Source organism: Oryctolagus cuniculus, chromosome 12, assembly GCF_964237555.1.
Source record: "Oryctolagus cuniculus chromosome 12, mOryCun1.1, whole genome shotgun sequence".
Lineage (NCBI taxonomy): Eukaryota > Metazoa > Chordata > Mammalia > Lagomorpha > Leporidae > Oryctolagus > Oryctolagus cuniculus.
Genome location: NC_091443.1, coordinates 71966789 through 71992534, shown reverse-complemented (window position 1 = coordinate 71992534; position 25746 = coordinate 71966789). Strand labels below are relative to the sequence as shown.

Here is a 25746-nt window from a genome sequence, read left to right as displayed (position 1 = left end):
AATTGAATGGCTTAACAGAAATGCATTGCTTCACTCTTCCACAGGCTACAAGCCTGAACTCAGGGGTCAACAGGGTTTAACGCCTTTGAAACCTGTAAAGGAGACTCCTTCCTTCCCCTTCCTACCTTCTGGTAGATGTCAATCCCTGGCACTCTTTGGCTTAGACCTGCATCACTCCATTCTCTGCTCCTGGCATCTCCCTGTGTCTCTGCTTTTCATTCTTATAAGGATACCAGTCAGCTTGGATAAGACCCACCTCATTTTAATTTGGCCACATTTGCAGAGATGGTAGTCCAAATAAGGTCACATTCTAGGGTTCTAAATGGTCATGAATTAAGGGGTTATGCCATTCAATTCATTACAAGTAGTCAAATGAAAACTAGACTTGGTATTATGAGACCACAGGTATAATTCCGATAAAGCCTCTAATTCAACACCAGTTTGTTAAATTGTTTTCCTTCAACCTATACTCTAAAATTCAGGAATTTGAGCTAGACAGTCCTCACAGGCCCTTTCCAGATCTAAAATGCTTATAAGAGATTCAATAATTTATACTGTCAAATCATCTCTGGTCAAACAACTTCACTGTTTGTAGTCCTATATCATACTGTGTATAGATAAAAACACCAGGGCAGGAGCAGACATTTCACATAATAGTTAAGACACCACCTGGGATGTCAGCATTCCCATATCAGAGTTCCTGTGTTCAAGTCCCATCTCTGCTCCAAATTCCAGCTTCTTGCTAACGTGAACCATGGAAGGCAGTAGGTAATGGATGAAGTGGTTGGATCCCTGTCACCAATATAAGAGACCTGGATAGAGTGCCTGGCTTCTGGCTTCAGCCCTGGGCTAGCATTGACTGTTGCAGGTTTGTGGAGAGTGAACCAATAGATGGGAGATTCTCTCTCTCTTCTCTCTCTCTCTCTCTCCATCTCTGCCTTTCTAATAAATAACTTAAAATAATTTTAAAATAACAGAAAGTTAACATTTATTAAAGCCTACTATATTTAGGAAATTAATTAATGAATTAGTCTGAGACATTAATTAGTTGCAAGAAATCCACACATAAAAGAAAAAAGATAAATTTTTTATAATGATAGAAATGTCTGTTGAATCTTGCTGGAAGTTATTCGAACAGAGCTCCTGGTAATAGAAAAAGATCAAAAACCTTATAGAAAAATGCATGGAAGATATGAACAAAATTCATAATAAAAGATTACTGAAAGGGGCCAGTCTTGAGGCATAGTGGGTAAAGCTACCACCTGTGCAGTCAGCATCCCATACGGGCACCCATTCATGTCCTGGCTGTTCCACTCGGAATGCAGTTCTCTCCTACTAGCCTAGGAGAAGTAGGGAAGGATGACCCAAGTACTTGGGTCCCTGCTATTCATGTGAGAGACCTGGATGAAGCTCCTGGTTCTTGGATTCGGCCTGGGTCAGCCCTGGCTGTTGTAGCCACCTGGGAAGTAAACCAGTGGTTGGAAGATATCTATCTTTATCTCCCTCTCTCTGGGTAACTCTTTCAAATAAATAAATAAATCTTTTTTAAAAAGATCATTGTAAAATACCAAAACATGGAAAGATTTGCACCTAACTTACAAATGGAGAAATGCAAATTAAAATTACACTGAGATACTATCAGATTGGTGAAAATTAAAAAGTAACATTGGGGTTCAGTGCCACCCCTCAGGACATCTACTTCTCTTATCAGAGTATCTGGTTCAAATCCTGGCTACTCTGCTTCTGATCTACTTTTTTGATAATGTGCCCAGGAGGCAGCAAGTGATGCCTCAAGTATTTCAGTTCCTACCTCCCTTGGAGGAGCACCAAATGGAGTTCCTGGCCCCTGGCTTCCACTTAGTCCAGATCACCTGTTGTGGGCACTTGGGGAGTGAACCATCAGATGGAAGATGTCTTTTTCTGCCCCCACCCATCCCCAGGATTCTCTTCCTCTCAATTAAGTGAATGAATGAACAAATAAAACTATAAAAATAATTCCCTTCCTTAATTTTAAAAAAAGAAAGAAAGTAGGAAACGAGAGCTCCTTAAAGAAAAGGCTGATTCCAGAGCTGGGCAGAGAAAATACAAGACTTTATAAACCTACAGCATCTTGCTATGCCAGACAGTAAGAAGTACCCAATGATAGCCATGAGTCAGAATGGCCAGGAATCCACCTGAGCAAGTTCTCATTGCCCAAATCTGGAAAAACTGAGTATCAAAATAAAAATAACAATAATGGTAACAGAATATAATCCATAGATTAAAAATAAAAATCTATTAGTCCATACTGATACAAAGGGAAAGCACTTCTTCACAACAGAATATCAACTAATAAGTTTTTAAAAAGTATGAAAAAATTAGAAAGTCACTGTTTTGTGATCATCAAAGTAATAACCGATTCAGGCATAAATGGATGCTAAAGCTGTAAATCAAAGTTTGATAAGAAATACAATAGAAAAGGGCAGGTGTTTGGTCTACTGGTTGAGCTGTAAGTTAGGATGCCCTCATCCCACGTAGGAGTGATTGGGTTCAATTCCCAGTCCCAGCTTCTGACTCAAGCTTCCCTCCAATGTTGATCCTGGGAGGCAGCAGTGATAGTTGAAGTAATTGGGTTCCTCCTAGCAGCCAGGTGAAAAACCTGGATTTTGTACCTGGCTCCTGGCTCCAGTCCCATGCAGACATTTGGGGAGTGAACCAATAGGCGCAATCTCTCTCAAAAAATAATTTTTAAAAAATACTTTATTTTCAAAGGAAGCATTTTCTGATGTTTTACTAAGTAGTCTCAGAAAGGAAATTAATAACAGCTCTGGGCCTCAAGGAATATGTATCTGGCAGAAGAGGAAGCTAAAAATTACAATATGGGGTACAATAAAAATGATAAGACAGTTGAATACAGTTCTTTAGGAGCAAAGACCATTAGCCCCTATTGTTGGAGAATTTGAGTGGTAAAATAAATCAAAAAGAGGAAAGTAAGTTACAGAAGTCTCTCCAAAGAAGCAATGATTGAAATGAAATGGAGTGAAGGATTCTAGGCAGTGGGCATGAAAAGGCCCAGCAAGCTGCATTCAGAAAACCACAATTAGCGCCTGGGGTTATGGCATGGTAGGCTAAGCCTCTGCCTGCAGCACAGCATCCCATATGGGCAATGGTTAGTGCCCCAGCTGCTTCTCATCCAGTCCCGCTCCCTGCTGATAGCCTGAGAAAGCAGAAGATGGCCCAAGTGGTTGAGTTCCTGCACGCGTGTGGGAGACCAAGAAGAAGCTCCTGGCTCCTGGCTTAGAATGACCTAGCTCCAGCTGTTGCGGCCATTTGGGGAGTGAACCAGCAGATGGAAGACTTTTCTCTCTGTCTCTTTCACTGTCTGTAACTCTACCTCAAATAAATAAATAAAATCTTTAAAAAAATAAAAAGAAAACCACAATTAGAGTTTCAATAAACACAAACAGAGCTTAAATAGAGAAAGAGGGGAGAAGAGCTAGGAGGCTTATCAAGCCCCAAATCTTAAGGGGTTTTATTCAAGAGTGATTTAGAAGACTGTGGGAAAATGCATTTAAAAGACAATGTCCATTTTTAAGAATTTTTTTGAGGTTCCCTCATATGCCATGTCTGGAAACTTGTCTTTTAACATATACACAGTGGGTGTGAACAGATGTTTAAGGATGGAGTGGTATCATCAATTTGCATTTAATAAATTTCACTGAGTAGCATATAGAAGGGTTGCAAAACCAAAGAAATTTAACAGAAAAGCTAGAGAGAAATGCTGAGACCACTAGCTGTGGAGATAGAAAGGGGTCACATTAAATTGAGATGATAATTAAAATATCAAATCCATAGGAGTTGGTGACCAATTGCCTGTGGGAAAGAGGAAGATAAGGCTGATAACTTCCAGTTTTAGGGCTTAGCTAACTCTGCTAGTCTAGATACAGATTAAAATCATACATAGGGCCGGCACCTCGGCTCACTAGGCTAATCCTCTGCCTGCGGCGCCGGCACACCGGGTTCTAGTCCCGGTCGGGGCGCTGGATTGTCCCAGATGCCCCTCTTCCAGGCCAGCTCTCTGCTGTGGCCAGGGAGTGCAATGGAGGATGGCCCAAGTGCTTGGGCCCTGCACCCCATGGGAGACCAGGATAATTACCTGGCTCCTGCCATCGGATCAGCGCAGTGTGCTGGCCGCAGCGCGCCAGCCGTGGCGGCCATTGAAGGGTGAACCAACGGCAAAGGAAGACCTTTCTCTCTGTCTCTCTCTCTCACTGTCCACTCTGCCTGTCAAAAAAAAAATCATATGTAGATGAAATTCATATATAGAAAATTATATATAGACTCTTGAACTTGAATCCTTATTAATTAGCTTTTATAAGCACTGTAAACACAAAGTAAAGTGCTAACATCAGAGTTAGAATGAGATTTCTAAAATGTGTTTAAGTGAAAACATTCTGAGTGATTAAACTTTGTGTCATTTTTCCCAGAGGACCTGAGGATAATAGTTCGTTCACTTAGAACTGTTCCATCACCAAGAGGCTTGCTATAAAGCACTTCTACCTTTTAAATTTAGATGCATGCAGGCTACAAAACAAAATAATGGGAGCATTTTTCTCTAAGAACAGAAAGCACTGAAGTGCACAGGAGCTTTCTAAATGTCATACTTAATCCCCTGATAATGAAACAGTGTGGTTATAATGAGAGCAGTTTGTACTTTTACCTCTGAGATTCCAACAACAAGACTAAAAGTCTTAGGGGCCAGCGCAGTGGCTCACTTGGCTAATACTCCTGCAGCACCAGCACCTCATATGGGTGCCGGGTTCTAGTCCTGGTTGCTCCTCTTCCAGTCCAGCTCTCTGCTGTGGCCCAGGAAGGCAATGGAGGATGGCCCAAATGCTTGGGCGCCTGCACCCGCATGGGAGACTGGGAGGAGGTGCCTGGCTCCTGGCTTCGGATTGGCGCAGCACCGGCCATAGCGGCCATTTGGGGGGTGAACCAATGGAAGGAAGGCCTTTCTCTCTCTCTCTCACTGTCTGTCAAAAAAAAAAAAAAAAAAAAAAAAAAAAAGACTCTCAAAGTCTTAAAGTCGTAACTGAAAGTATGCCCAAAAAAGAGTGCAGTGAGCATTCCTTTTTCTTTTTTTTTAATTTTTATTTAGTAAATATAAATTTCCAAAGTACAGTTTATGGATTACAATGGCTTTTTCCCCCCATAACTTCCCTCCCACCTGCAACCCTCCCATCTCCCGCTCCCTCTCCCATCCCATTCACATCAAGATTCATTTTCAATTATCTTTATATACAGAAGATCAATTTAGTATATATTAAGTAAAGATTTCAACAGTCTGCACCCACACAGAACATAAAGTGTAAAATACTGTTTGAGTACTAGTTATAGCATTAATTCACATTGAACAACACATTAAGGACAGAGATCCTACATGGGGAGTAAATACATAGTAACTCCTGTTGTTGACTTAACAAATTGACACTCTTGTTTATGGCGTCAATAATTTCCCTAGGCTCTTGTCATAAGTTGCCAAGGCTATGGAAGCCTTTGAGTTCGCCGACTTTGATCTTATTTAGACAAGGTCATAGTCAAAGTGGAAGTTCTCTCCTCCCTTCAGAGAAAGGTACCTCCTTCTTTGATGGCCCGTTCTTTCTACTGGGATCTCACTCAGAGAGATCTTTCATTTAGGTGGTGGTTTGTTTGTTTGTTTGTTTGTTTGCCAGAGTGTCTTGGCTTTCCATGCTTAAAATATTCTCATGGGCTCTTCAGTCAGATCGAAATGCCTTAAGGGCTGATTCTGAGGCCAGAGTGCCTCAGGACATCTACCATTCTATGAGTCTGCTGTGTACCCTGCTTCCAATGCTGGATCGTTCTCTCCCTTTTTATTCTATTAGTTAGTATTAGCAGCCTTTTTCTTTTTTAAAATAATTTATTTGTTTGAAAGATAGACAAAGACAGCAATCTACCATCCCCTGGTTCATTCCTCCAAAAGCCCAGGACAGATGGGGCTGAACAAGGCTGAAACCATGAGCTCAGAACTCATTATGGGTCTTTAAAGCAGATGGCAGGGTCCCATGTACTTGAGCCGCCACCTACTGCCTCCTAGTGTGTGCATTAGCAGGAAGCTAAAATTGGGAGCAGAGCCTGGACCAAATCAGACACTCAGATATGGGATGTGCACATATCAAGCAAATCCACCAGGCCAAATGCTCACCCCAACAATGAGCATTTTTGATAGGAAATTAAGAGCTTCTTCAAAAATCATACTGTTAAGGGAGCTGAATAGGAAATAGAACAGCTGGTACTCAAACTGACACTCATATGGGATGCAGTGGTTTAACCATCGCACCACAACACTGGCCCCAAAAACACTAATTTTTTTATTTTTATTTTTTGATTTTTTTTAAGGTGAACAAATTTCATGTATTTCATAGATACAGATTCAGGTACATAGTGATACTTCCCACCTTACCTTCCCTTCCACCCACACTGCCACTCTTCCTCCTCCATCCTTTCTTATTCTGTCTCTTCATTTTCACAATGATATACTTTCAGTTTATTTTATACTCATAAGATTAATCCTATACTAATTAAAGAGCTCAACAAATAGTAACAAGAAAAAAACACTGTTCTTTAACATTAGAGACAAGTGCTGTAAAAAAAATCATTGAATCTCAAAATGTGAGTTTCACTCCTATCCATTACATTTTTTGTTACTCTATTAGTTACCACAGTTCAAGGAAAACATATGGCATTTGTCTTTTTTGGACTGGCTTTTTCATTAAGTATAATAGTTTCCAGTTGCATCCATTTTGTTGCAAGATAGGATTTCATTTATTTGTTTATGCATGAGTAGTATTCCATACTATATATATATAAAACACAATTTCTTTATCCAGTCATCAGTTGATGAACATATGGATCAATTCCATATTTCAGCTATTGTGAAATAAGCTGCAAAAAACATGGAACTATAAGTCACTCTTTCATATGCTGATTTCATTTTATTTGGGTAAATTCCCAGGAGTGGGATGGCTGGGTTATATGGTAGACCTATTTTCAGTTTTCTGAGGTATCTCCTTACTGTCTTCTACAATGACTGTACTAGTTTACATTCCCACCAACAGTGGATTAGAGTACCTTTTTCTGCACATCCTCATCAGCATTTATTGTTTGTTAATGGCTGAATAAGAGTCATTCTAACTGGGGAGAGATAAAACCTAATTGTGTTTTTGATTTGCGTTTCCCAGATGGCTAGTGATCCTGAGTATTTTTTCATGTGTCTATTGGCCATTTGAATTTCCTCTTTTGAAAAATGATTGTTCGAGTCCTTTGCCCATTTCTTAACTGGATTGTTTGTTTTGTTGTTGTTGAGTTTCTTGGGCTCTTTATAGATTCTGGATATTAATCTTTTATCAGTTTCATAGTCTGCAAATATTTTCTCCCATTCTGTTTGTTCCCTCTTTACTTTGTTTACTGTTTCCTTTGCAGTTCAAAAGCTTCTCAGCTTGATGTAATCCCATTTGTCTATTCAATAACACTAACATTTAATACTAATGTAAGAATATCTGGCTACCAATAGGAATTTTAATGATAGCTTATATAGGCTGCTATTTGCCTTATTTTTCTCATGTACAAATTGAGGCTAATACAGCAACTCAATGCAACACTTTTGAAGATTTATAAGTACATGATAATAAATATTCATTATTGCTGCTATACTTGAAAATGTAAAATATGTTATGGATGGCATTTCAAAGTATGGTCACTGCCATTAAGAGATGTCAAGAATCTCACTCCTTTCATCACAATAAATTCTCCCTAGATAAGAAATTGAACATAAAAATGAAACCAAGTTAATTAGAGATTTTAAGAAAAAGAAGTAGTAATGGTAAAAAACAGAAACTGTAGACAGGTTAAGCAGAAGAATGAAAAGAGTTGCAGAAAAAATTAGTGAACAAGAAGAAAAGTTGAAAGCAGAAATTGAGACCAAAATAACAGCTTTTTGGAAAAGAAAAATGGGGGCTCTACATATCAAAATCCATGACATGGGACCAGCACTGTGGTACAGTGGGTTAAGCCACAGCCTGTGACACCAGCATCCAATATGAGTGCCAGTTCAAGTCCCAGCAGCTCCACTTCCAATCTAGCTCCCTGCTAATGTGCCTGTACTCCTGTGCCCAAGTGGTATTAAGACATAAAACAATCTAGCAACATCTTTTTTGCAAGCCCATTTAGGAACTATCAAAATTTTAAGTCCATTTCCATGAATTATCCTCAAAAATATTTGCACAAATGCTGAAAGATATATATAGAAGGATGTTTATTGCAGCATTATTTCTAAGAGTGAAAACTTGGATATCTAAATGTACCAAATAGTGAAGTAGCTACATAATAATGGTATTCACACTACAAAATAATCTCAGCCTTTAAAAAGTGAATTATATCTATATGAACTGTTTAAGCCAGGATCTCTGAGAAAGAGGAAGTGAAAAACATAGATTTCACTTATGTGAATAAGCAATATTTGTAAAAAATTTTAAAAAAGGAAAAGAATGATTTTATAAGGATGCAATGAAGTTACAGGATTCAAACCAAATGTTTGACTTCTAAGAAGGGAAGTAGGAATTGGCAGCACAAGGCTGAAATCAGAGACAACAGTGAGAAAAGGAACTGCAGGATTTTCAGGTTTCATTGAGTGTATTTTTAAAGCATCCAAATCTTTAATACTGAGAATATGTTCAGTGTCACCTAGCCAGCTCAGTTGCAGGAACATGAAACTTTTAAAAATGTATCCATAAAGCATGACATATAGCACTATTATTCATGAAAGCCAGGTAAAAGAAGCAACCCAAAGGCTGATAAGAGGATAAAGAAAATGTAGCACATCCAAACAAAAGAATATCATTTAACCATGAAGTGGAGTAACATCCTGATAAATGTTACAACACAAATGAGACCTTGGAAACATTATTCTAAGTGAAACAGTCACAAAATAATACACTTATTATATCATTGCATTTATTAGCAATGTCAAGACTGACCAAATCTATATAGAGAGAAAACAGATTAATGGCTGCTTAGGGAACAGGGAACACAGAATGGGGAGCTCAGGGGTGACAACTTAGGGATGTCAGGTTCCTTTTTAGTATGAAAATACTAAAAAACACAGATAAATTACATGGTATGTGGATATCAATAAGTCCACTGGAAAAAAATAATAATAATCAACTATTTAAAACTTAATCGTGAAGAAAAGAGAAGAAATAAGTTACCACTACTAAGAAAGCAAAGAAAGCTAGAACAGGGGAATTTGAAATCTAACAATACAGATAATATGCAGGAGTGGAATGCAGAAATAAAACATTACAACATCGATTTCAACATGATTTTTATATAAAGAGAACAAAAAAGAAATTGTTTTTATTGAAATTCACAGTGTAACAAGTGCCTTTACTCAGAGCATCATGCACCCTGTGAAGGTGAAGAGGCATCCTGAAGACAGTAGGAGTTCCACAAGGAAATAGACTGACCTAAGGGCCTCATGGCTTCCCTTTCAGCACACTGCAACACGTGACCTGTTAGGTGGGTCTGCAGATTGCTATTTAGATTGAACAAGACTCACCCCTCCTAAAATTGTTAAGTGGCTTCCCAAGATTCTTGCAAACAAAACATTGCCTGAAGCTAAGAATTGCCTTGCAAGCACAAGTGAAAATAGCAGAGCTTATCTGAATACTGTTATGATCTCTTCTGTGGCTAGCATAGGACAGCAAATAGCAACATTTAATGTTTACTGCATGAATGAATATAGTAAAAATCATGAGAGGCAAGAAAGGATACTAAGGAAATTTAGTAAAGAATTCTTCACTTTGAGAACATGTGCCTGTACTTGTTACCACCACCCACTAGCCCCTACAGCCTAACTATAAAAATATAAACCAGAAACACATTAGACATATATGAAATATATACATGAACACATTCTATGTAATTAAAAAAAAAACTGAACTACAAGGGGCTGAATTGTTTTCATGTAACAAGTTCCTCATGGGTCTTATTTGAAACATGACTTTTTTTTTGTCTTTAACAATGTGTCCTAATTCATTCAAATATATAAGGACAAAGAAGTTTGCAAAGACCTCTAGAGAATACATTAAAACATTCAAAGATATTCAGAAACAGTCCAAGGCTCACTGTTCTCTGTAATTTAAAAAATGATAACTAAAGACACATTTTGCTCACTTAAGCATGAAACAATATTTCAAGTTAGAGTACAATATTATCAACAGTAACATGATGGAAATAAACCAGGAAGCAAGAATTGCTTAAGGAGTTGATGTTAGAGGAAAAAGCTAACAGGAAAAGCAAACAAAAAGCACTTTAAAAAAGAGTGTGAGTGAGGAAAAGCAAAGAGGGACAGGAACCAACCTCAGAAAAGTCCCTGGGCTAGTGCAGCTATGAGACTTCGTTCTAAGAGGTTTCGGTCCTACAAATCATAACAAAGTATTCCTACAAAGTGTCTGCAATTCATGAGATTCTCCACCAGACAACACTAAACTGTTACCTATGCTGTAGCTAGGGACTGGTAGTAAATTCATTCCAGGAAAGACAGCTCAAATATTCCCGGATATTTTTTTAAAGAGTGCAGAGACCTAGAGGTTAATGTGTTTGTTTTCAATAAATACTCATAATTAGAGAGGAGACTTTTTACAATACTACCAATCAGCAGGTATGACAGAAAAGGATTTCAGAGCTGATCCGGGCATCTGTACTAAAGAAAAGAAAAAGAAACCCCACTCATGAGCAATACACCCAATCCTCCACAGCAATCCCAGGTGGAAACTGACGCATGGTCTTTCTTGCAAGCCTAGCCTAATCACACGGCCAGACATAATCCCAAGGACACTGTTTGCGTCCCGGTGGGGGAAAGGCAGCGCCTCGGGGACGCAGTCAAATCGTGGACCCTACCTGCACCTGCACAACCTAGGCAGTCCCAAAGCAGGGAATCTCCCTTCCCCCACCTGGGATGTTCTGCAACCTGGATTCGACGCATGGCAGGGCCTTCCGTTGCCATATTTCTCTAGATCTTTCTTTCTTCTGCAGCTTCTAGTGGCAAAGCACAGCAATCACGAGGTATCTGCCAGAAGCCGCTTTCTTCCGGATGACACGGACCCTCAGTCTGCGGAAATCCTGCAGCTGCGCTGAGGTGGCCACTCCAGCGGGCTCCGCCTCCGACTCCTCCTCCCGGATCTCCCTGCGGCTTTCAAGTTCAGCCGCGAGCTGCCCTGAGCTCCTGGCGGTAGGAACTTGTGGGAGCCCCTTCCCCTGGCACTAGGGATAAGGTTTCCTTCTGCACTCTGGGAATGTCTAAGGACAAAATTACAACCAGGCCCACACACACCTTCTACATCTGATCTTAGGCTTTTTTCTTTTTTCCTCCTTAATATCCAATAACTATGCATTAAACAATACTAAAATGTTTAGCTTTGCTTCTTGTGAGGATTATTCCCAAATCAAGCAATATAAAATTGATGTAGCATTTGATTAGTGGGCAGGGGTGGGGGGAGAAACACATATCTTTCAATTTGCAAGAACACTTAGCATCCAGTTCAATCCCTTTATTTTTCTTGTCTAGGAAAATCCCAGATGCTTTCTAAAGAGGCACAATGTTACCCCACAATGCCCTACCATATTACTGACTTTTCTTCACAATTCTCAGAATATCACAAAGCACCCTGCCAGTTTACTTTCTTATATATGTACTGTCTTTCTTACCACCTCCACCATCATTGCTACTAAAAGGTGAGCAACATGACAGCAGGAGCTGGGCATCTCCAGCCCTCAAAACAGTACCCATCAGATTGGTTTGGTTTTTAAAATTTTTTAAATTTTATCCTTTTTTTTTTATTCTATCCTATTCTACAGGCAGAGGGACCGACAGAGCTCCATCTCCTGGTTCACTCACCAAAAGCCTGCAGCTGCCAGACTCGACCGGGCTGAAGCCAAATGTCAGGAATTTAATCCACGTCTGTGATATGGATGACAGAGACTCAAGTATTTGAGCCCTTACCTGCTGCCTTCGAGGGTGCACATTAACAAGAAGCCAGAATTGGGAGTGGAGCCAGGATGCATAGCTGGTAAGGGATGTAGACATGTCAAGTGGTGTCTTAACCATTAGGCCAAATATCCACCCTCAAATTGATTTTTAATAAATGGACAAGATAAGCTGAATGAATGAAAGGTGAAGTGACATGCTCTTCAACAGCAAAACTCAAATTCAAATTCAAGTCTATTAGTTCTCAATCTAGTGCATTTTGTATCTTGGAATACTAAGACTAAACCTGAGGAAAGGCAGCTGGCAATCCAACTATTTGTAGACTCCCTAAATGAGGAAGTTTGGGCCCATATGCCATGTTAGTCTGTTTTCTGATGCTATAACAAAATACCTGGGATTGGATACTTTACAGAGAAAAGAGATTTAGCTCACAGTTTTGGAAACCCGAAGTCCAAGATTGAGTAGCCTCATCTATTTAGCCTCTATCAAAATGGCAGCAGCATGCTAGAAAGATTCAGGGGTCAGGCTCCCACTTTTTAAGCAACCCATTCTCAGGTCAATTCACTCGCTCTCAGAGACATTAATCCCTTCCCAGGGCAATATCCCCAGTAACCTAATTACCTCTCATTAGACTCCAACTCCTAAAGGTTCCACTACCTTCCAACATTACCATATTGGGGACAAAGCTTCCAATTCATGAACATTTTGGGGAGACACTCTCAAATCATATCCAAACCATAGTAGTGTCCAACACACTAGGGACAGTAGCATAACTGAGAGAGATTCAGTAAGTTACCCCTCCAGAATCTCTAAGTGTATGTCAGCAGGTAGGGAAATGGAGGCCAAAGAGCAAATCAACAATACCAAAGTATAGCCAAAGAGGGGCAATCTCTTGGCACGTGTAGGGATTCAGCTTGACAGAACTACAGGCATTTTGGTCATAATCACCATCTTGCCCTATAGGAAACTCTGAAAGCCATCTCAAATCTTTTTTTTTTTTTTTTTTTTTCAAATCTTATGGGATAAACAAAGCCAGCTGGCCATATCTTGCCCAGTCAAATCCTGGAATATCCCTTATCTAATGCCTGACATATCTACATTTCTTTAGAAAGTTCAGGGTGCACTTAGGTTAACTGTGGACCACCTTTGTCTAGCTTGACATAGAAACCACCTTGTACTGACTGGGAGCACACACATCCATTTCATTTGTGTTCACCTGAGACCATGCTTCTGTCCGTAAACCCCCTCAACAAATTACATTCTTTGTCATCTTTAAATTATCCTTTCTCCAGTTTTTGAGCATTGCTTTTGGCAGTCAATTGTTATACACCAGGTTTTTCTGAAACAGCATCTCATGAGTTATTACTGTCAATTGTACTTGGGGCCAGAGTTATGGCTCAACAGGTTAAGCCAACGCCTGCAATGTCAGCATCCCATAGGAACACCACTTCAAGTTCCAACTACTCCACTTCTGATCCTTCCTTGCTAATGTGCATCACAAAGCAGAGAAAGATGGCCTAAGTAGGCCCCTGCCACCTACATGGGAGACATAGATAAAGATCCTGGCTCCTACCTTTGGACTGGCCTAGCCCCAGTCATTGCAGCCCTTTGGGGAATGAACCAGCAGAGGAAAGCTGTGTGTGTGTGTGTGTGTGTGTGCGCGCGTGTATGTCTGTAACTTTCAAATAAATAAATACATAATTTTTTTTAAAAAAATGGTACTCCACAGTTATTTCTGGTCTCAGGGCTGCCTTCTCACTATTACTTTGCCCTCTCCATTATCATTTTCAACTGAATAAATTATATCTTCTCTTTTTGAACTCCAATAAATCTCAGTATAATGATCATTGTGGCTTAATCATCCTTGTCAATCCTTGTACATAAGTTTGAACAGGGAGAGATTCTAGGTGAGATGAAATGGAAAATGTTTAGGAATCACTAAATTTGGAAAAGGATAGGATATTTTTTATTCAGACATATTTTTAATTATTCTCATACACTGCTTAACTATAACCACATTTTAAAGCTTTGAAATAAACTTATTTTAAACAGGGTTAGAAAATGAAAACAATGACTATGGAAACTCTGATTCATAAAAGCATACTTCCTATTGATGAGTATTTGGTGACCAAACATTAACTTTGCTAAATGAAACAAACACCAAATCATTGGTTTCTATCTTGGATACATTTCTATTACATTATCAACAGGGCTAATGCAGATTGGGAAGCAACTTATAGTGCAACTAGTAAAACATCCTTTTTTGAAAGAATTTGCCCAAAATAAAAAAGCATAGTGGACCTGAAATTAAGACCCAGGTCTCTGGTATCCTAGCCCAGAGGCCATACTACTTTTGAATGTATGGCCTTTGACAAGGCCCCCGCTTAAAAGCAAATAATTGTCCCCAAATTAAAATGTGTACATTATAGTTTTCATAAAACATTGTTCCTAAAATAAGCTACTATCAAACCACAATAGAATCCCAAAGAGACAACAAAAAACAAAATTAGCATTAATTCTTTTTCCTATCTTCTTTATGCCAGGCATCTTGCAAAGTAAATGCTATACAAACACACACAAACACACATTATTAACTCTTTAAATCTTCACAACAATCATTATGGGATAGAAAAAAATATTCGATTTTAAAAATATAGTCTTTTGGTTCTTATTAGACATCTCTCATAATAAAAATATTAAAAACATATTTTTTTCAAAAAAATTTTTTTGAAAGCCAGTGTTAAAGAGAGAGAGGGAGACTCAGAGAGTAAGATCTTCCACCAACTGGTTCACTCCCCAAATGGTCGTAATGGCCAGGGTTGAGCCAGGCTGAAGCCAGGAGCCAGGAGCTTCCACTGAATCTCCCATGGGGATGCAGGGGCCCAGGCACTTGGGCCATCTTCTACTGCTTTTCCGAGGTCATTATTAGAAAGCTTGATCAGAAGTGGAACAACCAGGACTCGAACTAGTGCCCATATGGGATGACAGCATCATAGGCAGCAGCTTTACCTGCCTTACCACAATGCTAGCCCCAAGAATATAAATTTCACATTATTATTACTTTCAACTCTCAGACTTCTCAGTTTATTTTTTGTATGAAGGTACATTTATAATAAGGTTTATAGTCTAAATTGTAAACTAACAGATGGTATATCATGATAGATTCTTTTTTTTTTAAAGATTTTTTTATTTTAAAGTCAGAGTTACACAGAGCAAGAAGGAGAGGCAGAGATAGAGAGAGAGGTCTTCCATCTGCTGGTTCACTCTCCAATTGGCCACAACGGCCAGAGCTGCACTAATCCGAAACCAGGAGCTAGGAGTTTCCTCTGGGTCTTCCCACATGGGTGCAGGGGCCCAAGGACTTGAGCCATCTTCTACTGCTTTCCCAGGCCATAGCAGAGAGCTGGATTGGAAGTAGAGCAGCAGGGACTGGACCTGGTGCCCACATGGGATGCCGGCACTGCAGGAGGCGGCTTTACCCACTACATCACAGAGCCGACCCCCATAATAGATCATTAAACAGAAACCTAATTAATAAAGTTGAAATTGTTTCTCAAAGGACATTAGTCTCTTTACAGGTAAAATAGTACACCAAACAAAAATAAATAAAACAGACACTAAGATGAAAAAAAAAAAAACTTGATTCAACATAACAAAAAAAGCATGACTATTACAGTCTTACAGACCTGGCATTTAGGTCTCAGCTTAGAAATGACTTCTTCCTCCAGGAAGTTCTCCCTGTTTCCTATTCCTACCTCTACCTTCAAAATTAAGTGAAACAATAATCAGTTATCTGAAATAATGTTATTTCTATTGTTTAGTTATGCAGCCTCTATAAAAAATATTTCCAGGGCCAGCACTGTGGCATAGCGGGTAAAGCCACTGCCTTGCAGTGCCAGCATCCCAAATGGGTGCCAGTTGGAGTACTAGCTGCTCCACTTCAGATCTAGCTCCCTGCTAATGCACTTGGGAAAACATCAGAGGATTGCCCAAGTTCTTGGGCCCCTGAACCCATGTGGGAGGCCCAAAGAAGCTCCTGGCTTCTGGCCCAGCCCTGGCTAGTGAGGCCATTTGTGGAGTGAACCAGGAGATAATGGAAAAGATTTCCCTCTCTCCCTCTCTCTCTGTCTCTCCCTCTGTGTGTAATTGTGCCTTTCAAATAATAAAATAATAAAAAAATTCTAGTTTGATTTATAATCAAAAAGTATTGGTCATAGTTGGGAGAATCTAGTCACTAAGCTGGGTATTTTTCCATTGTGATAAATAATGTGTTATTATTCCTAAGTTTCTTCTTTATAATGTGTTATGTTCTTTATTTTATATATAAAATAAATATATGAGGAGACTTCAAAAATTTCAAGAGATGGAATTAAAATATAAAAATATATAAACTATTTCTCAACATACACTCAAGTTCAAGACGTTTTTGTAAGTGATAACAGTCTAACAGTAAGTGATAACACTCTAATAGTCATTTATCCCACCTCTAAAAAAAACTGAGAATTCTGGGATTTAGTCACTTCAATGCAGACTTTTTTACATTATTAATTGAAGAAAAATGGGTGCCCTTAGAGATTTTTTTTAAGACTGGGAAACAAAAGTCAGAAAGGAACCAAATCAGGACTCTAAAGTGGCTGCCTAGTCATTTCCCAACAACACTTAAAATTGCCCATGTCTGATGAGAGGAATGAGAAAGGAACACCCTCATGGTGGAGAAGGACTGTCTGGGAAAGCTTTCCTGGGCATGCTTCTGCTGAAACTTTGGTTAACTTTCTCAAAACACTCCCATAATAATAGATGCTATTGTCCATTAGCCCTCCACAAAGTCAACAAGCAAAATGTAGTCTGTTTTTCCTTTGATGGGACCACTTTCAACTCTTAGGAGCCATTGCTTTGATTGTCCCTTGTCTTCAGAACTGTTCTGGTAAAACCATGTTTCATCTGCAGTTTCAACTTCTCAAAGAAATGTTTCAGGATCTTGGTCCCACCTATTCAAAATTTCTATTGAAAGATTTGTCCGTGACAGATTGGTACAGTTTTGGTCCCCCATTGAACAGAAAGCTTGCTCCACTTCAGTCTCTCAGTTGGAATGCTGCACGCTGAACCAGTTGAGATGTCTATGATGGTAGCTACTGTTTCTGCTTTCAATAATTTGTCTTCCCCGGAAGAACCTCCTGACTTTGGATCAGCGCAGCTCCAGCTGTTGCAGCCATCTGGGGAGTGAACCAGCAGATAGAAGACCTCTCTCTCTATCTCTACCTCACTCTGTAACTCTTTCAAATAAACAAAATAAATATGTAAAAAATAATAATAATTTGTCTTCTTCAACCAGAGTATGAACAAGATGAACTCTTCCTCACAACTACATGTGGATAGTCTGCTACTGAGAGCTTGACTTTCAACACAAACTCATTCCTTCTTAAAGTCAATTATCTACTTTTGAATTGCTAACTGTCCCCACAAACTTTTTGTGAAGCATCAATGATTTCACCATTCTTCTATTCAAGCTTCAGCATAAATTTGATGTTTGTTCTTGCTTCAATTTTAGCAAAATTCATGTTGATGACAAAGGCTTTTTTAAATAGTGTATTTTTCTTTTTAGTGCTTCAAATGAGATTCTACTCAGAAATATTATAAGTTTATTGTAATAATACAAGTTCATTTTGGTGTGGAAAACTCCTGAACTCCATGCATAATTCTCTGTAATGCTCATTTTCCATGAACTGTTCAAAGGCCACATGTTATCTTTTTAGTTCATAATCATTTAAGCCAAAAGGCGAAAGATAAACTCAGGAATCAGAGAAATATACATTTATGTCATTAAGTATAATATTTTAATATCTTATAAATCAATATGAAAGGGACAGAAATTGTGTAAAAATTATTTATAGAATATATTTTGCAAAGCAAAAAACTAAACAAAATTTCTGAGCACCCTCTGCTTGCCTGCTCACGGTAATTATTATACCAGTACTGTAAATATTTGTATGTTGGCTTGTCTGTCTATTGTCTACACCTTGCTACTCAAAATGTGGTCTTCAAACAGAACCAGCATCAGCATCACCTGGGAGCTTTTTACAAACGCAGAATCTTGGGCCCAGACCTACCGAATCAGAATCCACAATGCAAGCCAACCAATCCACTTCAAATGGAGTAAAAAGTAAAGTTAATTTTAATATTTTATTAAATATATACAAAATCTTATTTAAAATATAATAATTTTAAATCCAGATATTTACTTTTTGTGGCAAGCCTCCATAATCCAGTGTATGTTTTAAACCAAATACATATTTCAATTCCAGCTGGAAATAAGTGGTTACTGCATTAGATGGCACAGATCTAGCCTATAAGCTCCCTGAAGGCAGGGACTGTTTTATACACTCTGGCTGCAAAATTTGAAAATTGCAATTTCAAAAAATAGAGACTTTTTATAACATCAAAGTCAACTCAAGGAATGAAACTACTATTATGTTATAGAAGAGAAAAAATTTCTCTTAAATTTAATGGCCAGAGTCTACAAGTTAAATTGACAAATAATAGATTAACAGGAGAAAAAGCATATAAATTTTGACATTTTTAATTCTGTGTAAATGAGGGCTTTACTGAAAAGAAATGAAATGTCAAAGAAGTACTCAGAAGTTTAATAAATAAAGAGAAACAAATTGTGGAGAAGTAAAGAGCAATACATAGGGAGAGTTAACAGCAAGGATTTGGCATGGTTAACAGCAAGGATTTGTGCTGGCTCTTTGCATCCTGGTGTAGGAGAGGGGGCATATTTATGTTATCTTTACAAAGGAAGCTTTATATCATGTTTTTAGGCAGATAATGAGAGAGCAGAGAACTTTTCTGCAGCTGTTAGTTCTCAACTGACTTCAGCTCAAAATAATCTTTATGTCAAAGTGACATATTTGGGGGTGGAGTATTCCAGACTCCTTCAATTATTAGTTATCTCTATTTGCTCATTACTTCTATGGCAATTTTAGAGATGAAAGATGTTAACTGCAGTGCAGAGCATTCTGAGGTCTTAGTATGAGTAGTTGAGTTATGATCCATTTACTGAGTACTTTGCAAACACCATTCATTTACCTGCACCATTTTATTTACTCTAAAGAAACCATGACAGACTAAATAGAGAACTAACCAGGTAAGGACATCAAGCCTGAAGTGGAAATGTAGTGAGATCCTGCAAATAGAACTCCTCGCAGGAAGGAGTGAGTGTTAACAGTAGGCAGAAATAACATTTTGCTAAGTCAGTTAGTAGGGTCATAAGATCAAGGGCTATGCTCCAAAAACAAAAGTCACCAATTTGCCTTTGGAGAACAGAAAATTCCTTTCCTTGGTGAAGTATACAATTTATGCTATAGATGAATTATACGAGATAATGTTGTGCTATTTAACCCCTGTATGACATCTGGATCCATTTTCCACCCTTCTCTGTGCTACTGGGGCTGGCTGGGGTTGCTCAGGGAAGGACTAAAAGGGTGTAAGAGAACTGAGGCCGACATATGTGTTTCCCCAACCTCCTACCACACCTTTGACAGGGGATTGTGGCAGTCATTGTGTTTTTCTACAATCACAGATGCTGTTGGGAAGCTTTATCTTCCATGCCTCCCTCCTTTTTCTAGGCTCTGGTAAAACCATTTCTTTCCTTTTCCCTTTCAAGCCTTCAAGGTGTGATAATGATTCCCAGCCTGCTGTTAGAATTTTTACCTCCTAATTTTTTCCTTAAGCCTGCTTCCATCAATGTAAATATAAATAGTCCCTTCATTAAGCTCTTTTCAGTTAAACCCTCTGAATATTTCATGACCTGGGCCAGCACTGTGGCACAGTGGGTAAAGCCTCCACCTTGCAGCACTGGCATCTTTATAGGAGTGCTGGTTCGAGTCCCAGCTGCTCCACTTCCGATCCAGCTCTCTACTGTGGCCTGGGCAAGCAGTAGAAGAACACTAAAGTCCTTGGGCCCCTGCATCCACCTGGGAAGCCAGAGAAAGCTCCTGTCTCCTGGCTTCGAATAGGAGCAGCTCTGGCCATTGCAGCCACTTGGGGAGTGAACCAGTGGATGAAAGACCTCTCTCTCTCCCTCTCTCTTTCTCTCTCTACCTCTGCCTTTCAAATAAATAAATAAATGTTTAAAAAATAATCATTAAAGAAATAAAAATTAAAAGCATAATAAGATACTACTATACTCCTTCTAGAGTGGGAGTGGCTAACATTAAAAAGACTGACGACACTAAATGTTGGCAATGCTATGAGGCAACCAGAACTACTATACATTGCTGGCAAATACACAAAAAGGTAAGATCACTTAAGAAAAAAATTTGGGGGCTGGCAAATGTGGCGTAGCGGGTAAAGCAGCCACCTGTAGTGCCAGCATCCCATATGGGTGCTAGTTCAAGACCCGGCTGCTCCACTTCCGAGCCAGCTCTCTGCTATGGCCTGGGAAAGCAGTAGAAGATGGCCCAAGTCCTTGGGCTCCTGCAGCCACATGGGAGACCTGGAAGAAGCTCCTGGCTCCTGGCTTTGGATCAGCTGTCATGACCAACTGGGGAGTGAACCAGCGGATGGAAGACCTCTCTCTCTCTCTCTCTCTCTACCTCAACTTCTCTCTCTCTGCAACTCTTTCAAATAAATAAATAAAATCTTTAAAAAAAAAAACAATTTGAGGGTTGCATAAAAATTGAAACACATACCTATCATATAATGCAACCGTTTCACTACTTGGTATTTACCCATATTAGTATCTATTGCTGTATTACAATGTTACTACAAACTTAGGTGTATAAAGTAATACACATTTACTATTGCACAATTTCTGTGGCTCAGGAGGCAGGATATGGCTTAGATAGGTCCTCTACTTTATGGACTCACAGTCTTAACTGAAGTTCAAGTAGAGAAGGATTCAGTTCCTTGTGTATTGTCAGTCTGAAGGCCACAGTTTCATCCTGGCTGTTGGCCCAGCACTACCCTCAGCTCTCTGCCACATGGGTCCCGCTGCATGGGCACTTGCCAACAAAGAGAAAATCTCTCCTAACAGAATAGATGTAACAACCTGTGTAACGTAATCATGTACACATAATCATGCACATCACCTTTGCCGCTGTATCGTATTGGACAGAAGCAAGTCACAGATCTTACCTACGCTCAAGGTGCAAAGACTTATCCAAAGGCACAGATACTGAGGCAGCCACCTTATAGTCTGTCTGGCACATAACTGAAGACAAATGAAACCTCTGTCCACACAAAAACTTGGACACAAATATTCTTAGCAGCTTTATTTATATTAGCCACAAACTGAAAAAACTCAAACATCACCAAAAGGTAAATGGATAAGATAAATTGTGGTTGATCCATACAATGGAACACTCAGCAATAAAAAGAAACAACCAATTGGCCCATGGAGCAACAGATAAATCTCAAAATAATTTTACTAAGTAAATGAGCCATCTGATTCCATTAATATAAAATTCCTGAAAATGTAATCCTATCTATAGTTGACAAAAAGCAGATTAGTGGTTGCTTAAGTGAAGTGGGGGAGGAGATGAATTGTCAAGTAATCTATGGACAAACTCCTGCAGTGACAAATATATCTTGGTATGCTCATGGTTTCACAGGTGTATACATAGCCAAACTAACCAAATTGTACACTTTAAATATGTGCAGCTTAATGTACCTCAATAAAGCTGCTAAATTATACTCCAATAATGCTTTAAAAAAAAAAAAAAGTCCTCGCTTGCTTTGATGCCAGAATTCCATATGGACTTCAAGTCTCAGCTGCTCCACTTCCAATGCAGCTCCCTGCTAATGAGCCTGGGAATGCAGCAGAAGGTGGCCCAAGTCCTTGGGCCCCTGCATCCATGTTCTAGGCTCCTGGCTTCAGCCTGGCCCAGCACCAGTTGTTGCGGCCATTTGGGGAGATGGAAGATATTTCTGTGTGTGTGTGTATGTGCATGTGTGTAACTCTGCCTTTCAAATAAACAAAAATTCTTCAATTATTTATGATTGAATAAACTTGATGTCAACAAAAGTAAAAAAGAATATCTTAGCTACTCAAAGTATTCAGGAGAGGCTCTGTAAATGAGATAACATTTAAATGGACTCCTAAGGACAGGAAAGATTTCTCCACATTCCCTGTACAAAAAGATTAATTCATTCACATGTTTATTCAATAAGCATTTACTAATACCTATGTACCCAAATAGCATGCTAAGGACTGTGAATGCCTTTTCATTTGCTTTTAACAAATTTCCAAATTGGGCTTAATAAATTTGGCTATGGCCAAGGAAATTATGCTCAAAACTCAGCATCCATTTTCCTAGTGTTCCTAGTCACCAATTTACTTGCATGATCCTTTCCTCATTACAGGAGTAAGGAATTCCAATTAAAAACAGAAAATTATGTAAATAAATTCAATGTGAATCATCACACAGTTTTACACATGGAATCAGTATGTGTTAGTAAAACGGCACCATGTTACTTGTGGCGCCATCTATGCCCCATCTATGTGAGGGTAGGTATTTGGGGCAGCATAAAGTCACCACCTGACTCCCGCATCCCTTATCAGAGTGCCTGAGTTTCAGTCTCCACTGCACTTCCAATTCAACCCCTGCTAATGCACACTCTGACAGGCAGCAGGTCAGGGCTCAAGTACTTGGGCCCCTTCCACCTAAGTGGGAGGCCTGAATTGGGCTGCAGGTTCCTAGCTTTGCCTTACTGCTCTTATAAGAATTATGACACAACATCCAGTGAGTATTAAAAAACCCGACTGTAATTCCTTTTCTTGGATATTTTTTCTAAGAAAAAATAAAATGTCAAAGATATTCACTTAAGAATTGTTTCAAATAGTGCTATTTTTGCAACATGCTGGATGTACAGTAATAATGGATAAATTAGAGCATGCTGCTACATGCAAAGGAGGGATTATTACATAACCATTGAAACAGTAATTGTCAAGAATATATCGGCCCCTGCCTCTACAAAATTGGTGTAAACAGAATCCAAAATTACATCTGGGCCACAACTATGTTTATAGACTAAAAGGAACAAAACCGGACGTTGATATGGAAAAAGCTACCTGTCTGATAAACAGTTTTTCCTCTTATATTTTCTCTTTTTTCTGCTCATGGCTTTGTGCAAGAAAAATGCAACTTTTAAAAATAGGTCGTTAACTATTACCTTAATTTCGTCAAGGCAGTAAAGGTCAGTTTATAACCCAATAAGATTTAAGGCGCCTCAACTGTTGACATACGAGTATACCTACTTTGAGATATCCACTTAATTGTTTCCCCGACTACAAATATAACCAACATTGCGTGTCAACTGTGTTGCTGAAAGGGTCGCGAACCATCACAAAACATCCACCGCAACGTGTGGACCAAATGCATGTAGATAACGGTGGCAAAAATAATACAACCTGTCATACAGCACGGTCATTCTCTGCCTTTTACCCGCGAAAGGCTTCTGGTCCTAGACTGGCTCTTTCTTTGACCAGAATGAGATAGTTCCAGACTCGCAGGCAAAAGAGAACTGTTCCCTCACGCTGGAGGCTGGAAACTGCTCGACCAGCGCGCAAGGTTCCGATTCCCCAGTTGCTATGTTTAGTTGCTAAGGCACCAACCGTCTCGCAGGAAGAGCCGGGTCGTGTGCCTCCTTTTGGCGTCGTAGCTAATCCTCTCGGTGCTGAGCACATTGGTTCCGGGAGGAAACGCAGCTCCTCTAAGAGCCACGGGAAGGCGAAGAGAAGCTGGGAGTGACGCGCTGAGCCGCGGAGGATTGTGGGAGGAGGTTGTCTCCAATTTCTCCTCCCCCTCCCCCCACCCGGCCAAGATGTCTGACATGGAGGATGATTTCATGTGCGATGATGAGGAGGACTACGACCTGGTGAGGCGCAGGGGACGGAATGCTGGGACTGGAGATGGTGTCTGGCTTTCCGGGCCGGGGCTGTGGTGGCCGCGGCCTTTCCCTGTGGAGCATGTGCCCCTTCCAGCTTGTCCCGGTGTAGTGACAGGACGGGTTTACCTCCTCCCCCTTCCCGCACCGGGCCTGGGCCCTGCTTCTCCAGCACGGGGGCAAGAGAGGGTCAGGGAGGCTGCTAAGGGGGTCCCAGGCATTGCGTTCCGAGTCCAGGCGCCTCCTTGGTTTACACGGACGCTCCTGACCGCGGGCCTCCGGTTCTCGCTGCCTCCTGCCTCCTCCCTTCCACGCGAGACGCCTCAGGGACCGTGCAGCGGTCTAGGCCCTGGCTTTGCCCTTTCGGGCCCAGCATTCCGGGCCCTTGTGCTTCACACTTGAACTGAGCAGGTTGTTAAATGCTGGGAGAAGAGTCTGAGAACTGGGGGGCCATCCTGCTGCCAGGCCTGGCCCGGAAACGCTACTTGTGAGTCTCCTGGAGGTAGCGACCTCACAGTCTTGTCCAGGGCCGGTTCTGGTCCCAGGTAGAGGTGCAGTGGACAGGTCAGAACAAGGAGAACTGCAAAAGTTGTTGAACTGTGTGTTCGGTTCTTTAAGGAGAAAAGCTGGGGAGGAGGTGTTGCTGCTGCTGCCGCCTGGCTTGTTGTTTTGGAGGAGGGGTAAGGGGATTGAACCAATGGCTTTTTCCTTAACTTAGGAATTACCCAGTATTCAAAGTTTAAAATATCAACAGGGTAGGAATAAACGGATCTACCTACTTGACTGGTGCTTTTTAAAGATGGAAGGTTTAATTTAAGAATGCGCTTAATAACATTTCTGGTTGCTTTTCAAAAACATTATCTGGGAACCAAGACAAATTATCTTGACCAAAAATTAGCGCCAGCTTTGCTTTGCTGCTTTTTGCCTTTTTTTTTTTTAATTTTTATTTTCATTTTCTTTTAATGTGGGCTGTTTGGTTCTTATGTATTGTAATGATGCTGCATTATCATCAAGTTGTTAAGTAGATTCTTTGGGAAGTGTGTCTCATCTTAACATCTTAGTGCCCGAGATTCTCAAGTTATGAATATATTTGTTTTTAATTTGTATGTAATGTATATTTGTATAGGACAGTCCATAAGTCATCTCAAATTAATCTTTGCATTCTAGAAGAAGGCACATTTTGTAAAAGGAATAGGGAAATGCTTACTGTTACTTGAAAATCATAATAGATTTAGACAATTCTTTAGTTGGAGTTTTGCTAATAGTTATGGTTCTACATTACATTTCCATTTATGCGACCCAAACCAGTTGTAGTGCTGCTCTCAGTTCATTAAGCTTGTATTACTTGTGGGATCTGTGTTATTTTTATTATTACATGTTTATTTGTATTTCAGGCTTTTTGTAGCTATCAAAGTGTTTCTTTTACACGTGTTTGTGTTTGTAAATATTCCTGCCCATCTCTTTCGTAAGCAATGGTCTATTTAATAGCCACTTATCTACAGTGTGATTAACTTGAAGATCATCAATGTAGTAATAGCAGTGAGAATCTTATTGTTTCATTAAATACGCCATTCTTTTTTGCAAGATTTTTAATTAAACATATGGTGTTTTAATTTGGCTATGGTTCCACAGCCTTTTAGGGCCTATACTACATGACAGTATATGTAGTTGTTTTGACTTTTAAAAAATTTTTTTGACTAACTTTTTGGGGGTTTTGGGGGAGGCTTTTTGGTTTTCAGCATTCTTTTAAATAGCTGTCCCTCACCTTAATCTCCCTCTCATGTAGATAACATTCTGGATTCCCAATCAGGTGTTAA

At 39.7% G+C, this 25746-nt stretch overlaps 2 protein-coding genes across 9 annotated transcripts in view; one reads left to right on the top strand and one right to left on the bottom strand.

Moving 5' to 3' along the window:
* Positions 1-23643, bottom strand: part of GALK2 (galactokinase 2) — a 157500-nt gene extending 133857 nt beyond the window's left edge. Inside the window, exons 1-2 of one of the 7 annotated variants that reach the window (XM_070054163.1) lie at positions 11010-11203; positions 4700-5012 (exon numbers count right to left, since the gene is read on the bottom strand). Coding sequence is in view for 3 of the 7 variants with exons in the window: in XM_002717732.5 (XP_002717778.1) it covers positions 11010-11062 (53 nt within the window). In the remaining 4 variants the exon portion in view is untranslated. Of the gene's footprint in view, positions 1-4699; positions 5013-11009; positions 11223-23453 lie in introns of those variants that run through there. The other 6 variants (XM_008269030.4, XM_008269035.4, XM_051822383.2 and 3 more) reach the window with 6 other exon arrangements.
* Positions 23644-23707: 64 nt separating this feature from the next.
* COPS2 (COP9 signalosome subunit 2) overlaps positions 23708-25746 on the top strand; it is a 33080-nt gene continuing 31041 nt past the window's right edge. Inside the window, exon 1 of one of the 2 annotated variants that reach the window (XM_002717813.5) lies at positions 23708-23920. In XM_002717813.5, the coding sequence (XP_002717859.1) occupies positions 23867-23920 (54 nt within the window). In that variant the 5' untranslated portion in view covers positions 23708-23866. The remainder of the gene's footprint in view (positions 23921-25746) is intronic. The other variant, XM_002717812.5, reaches the window with a different exon arrangement.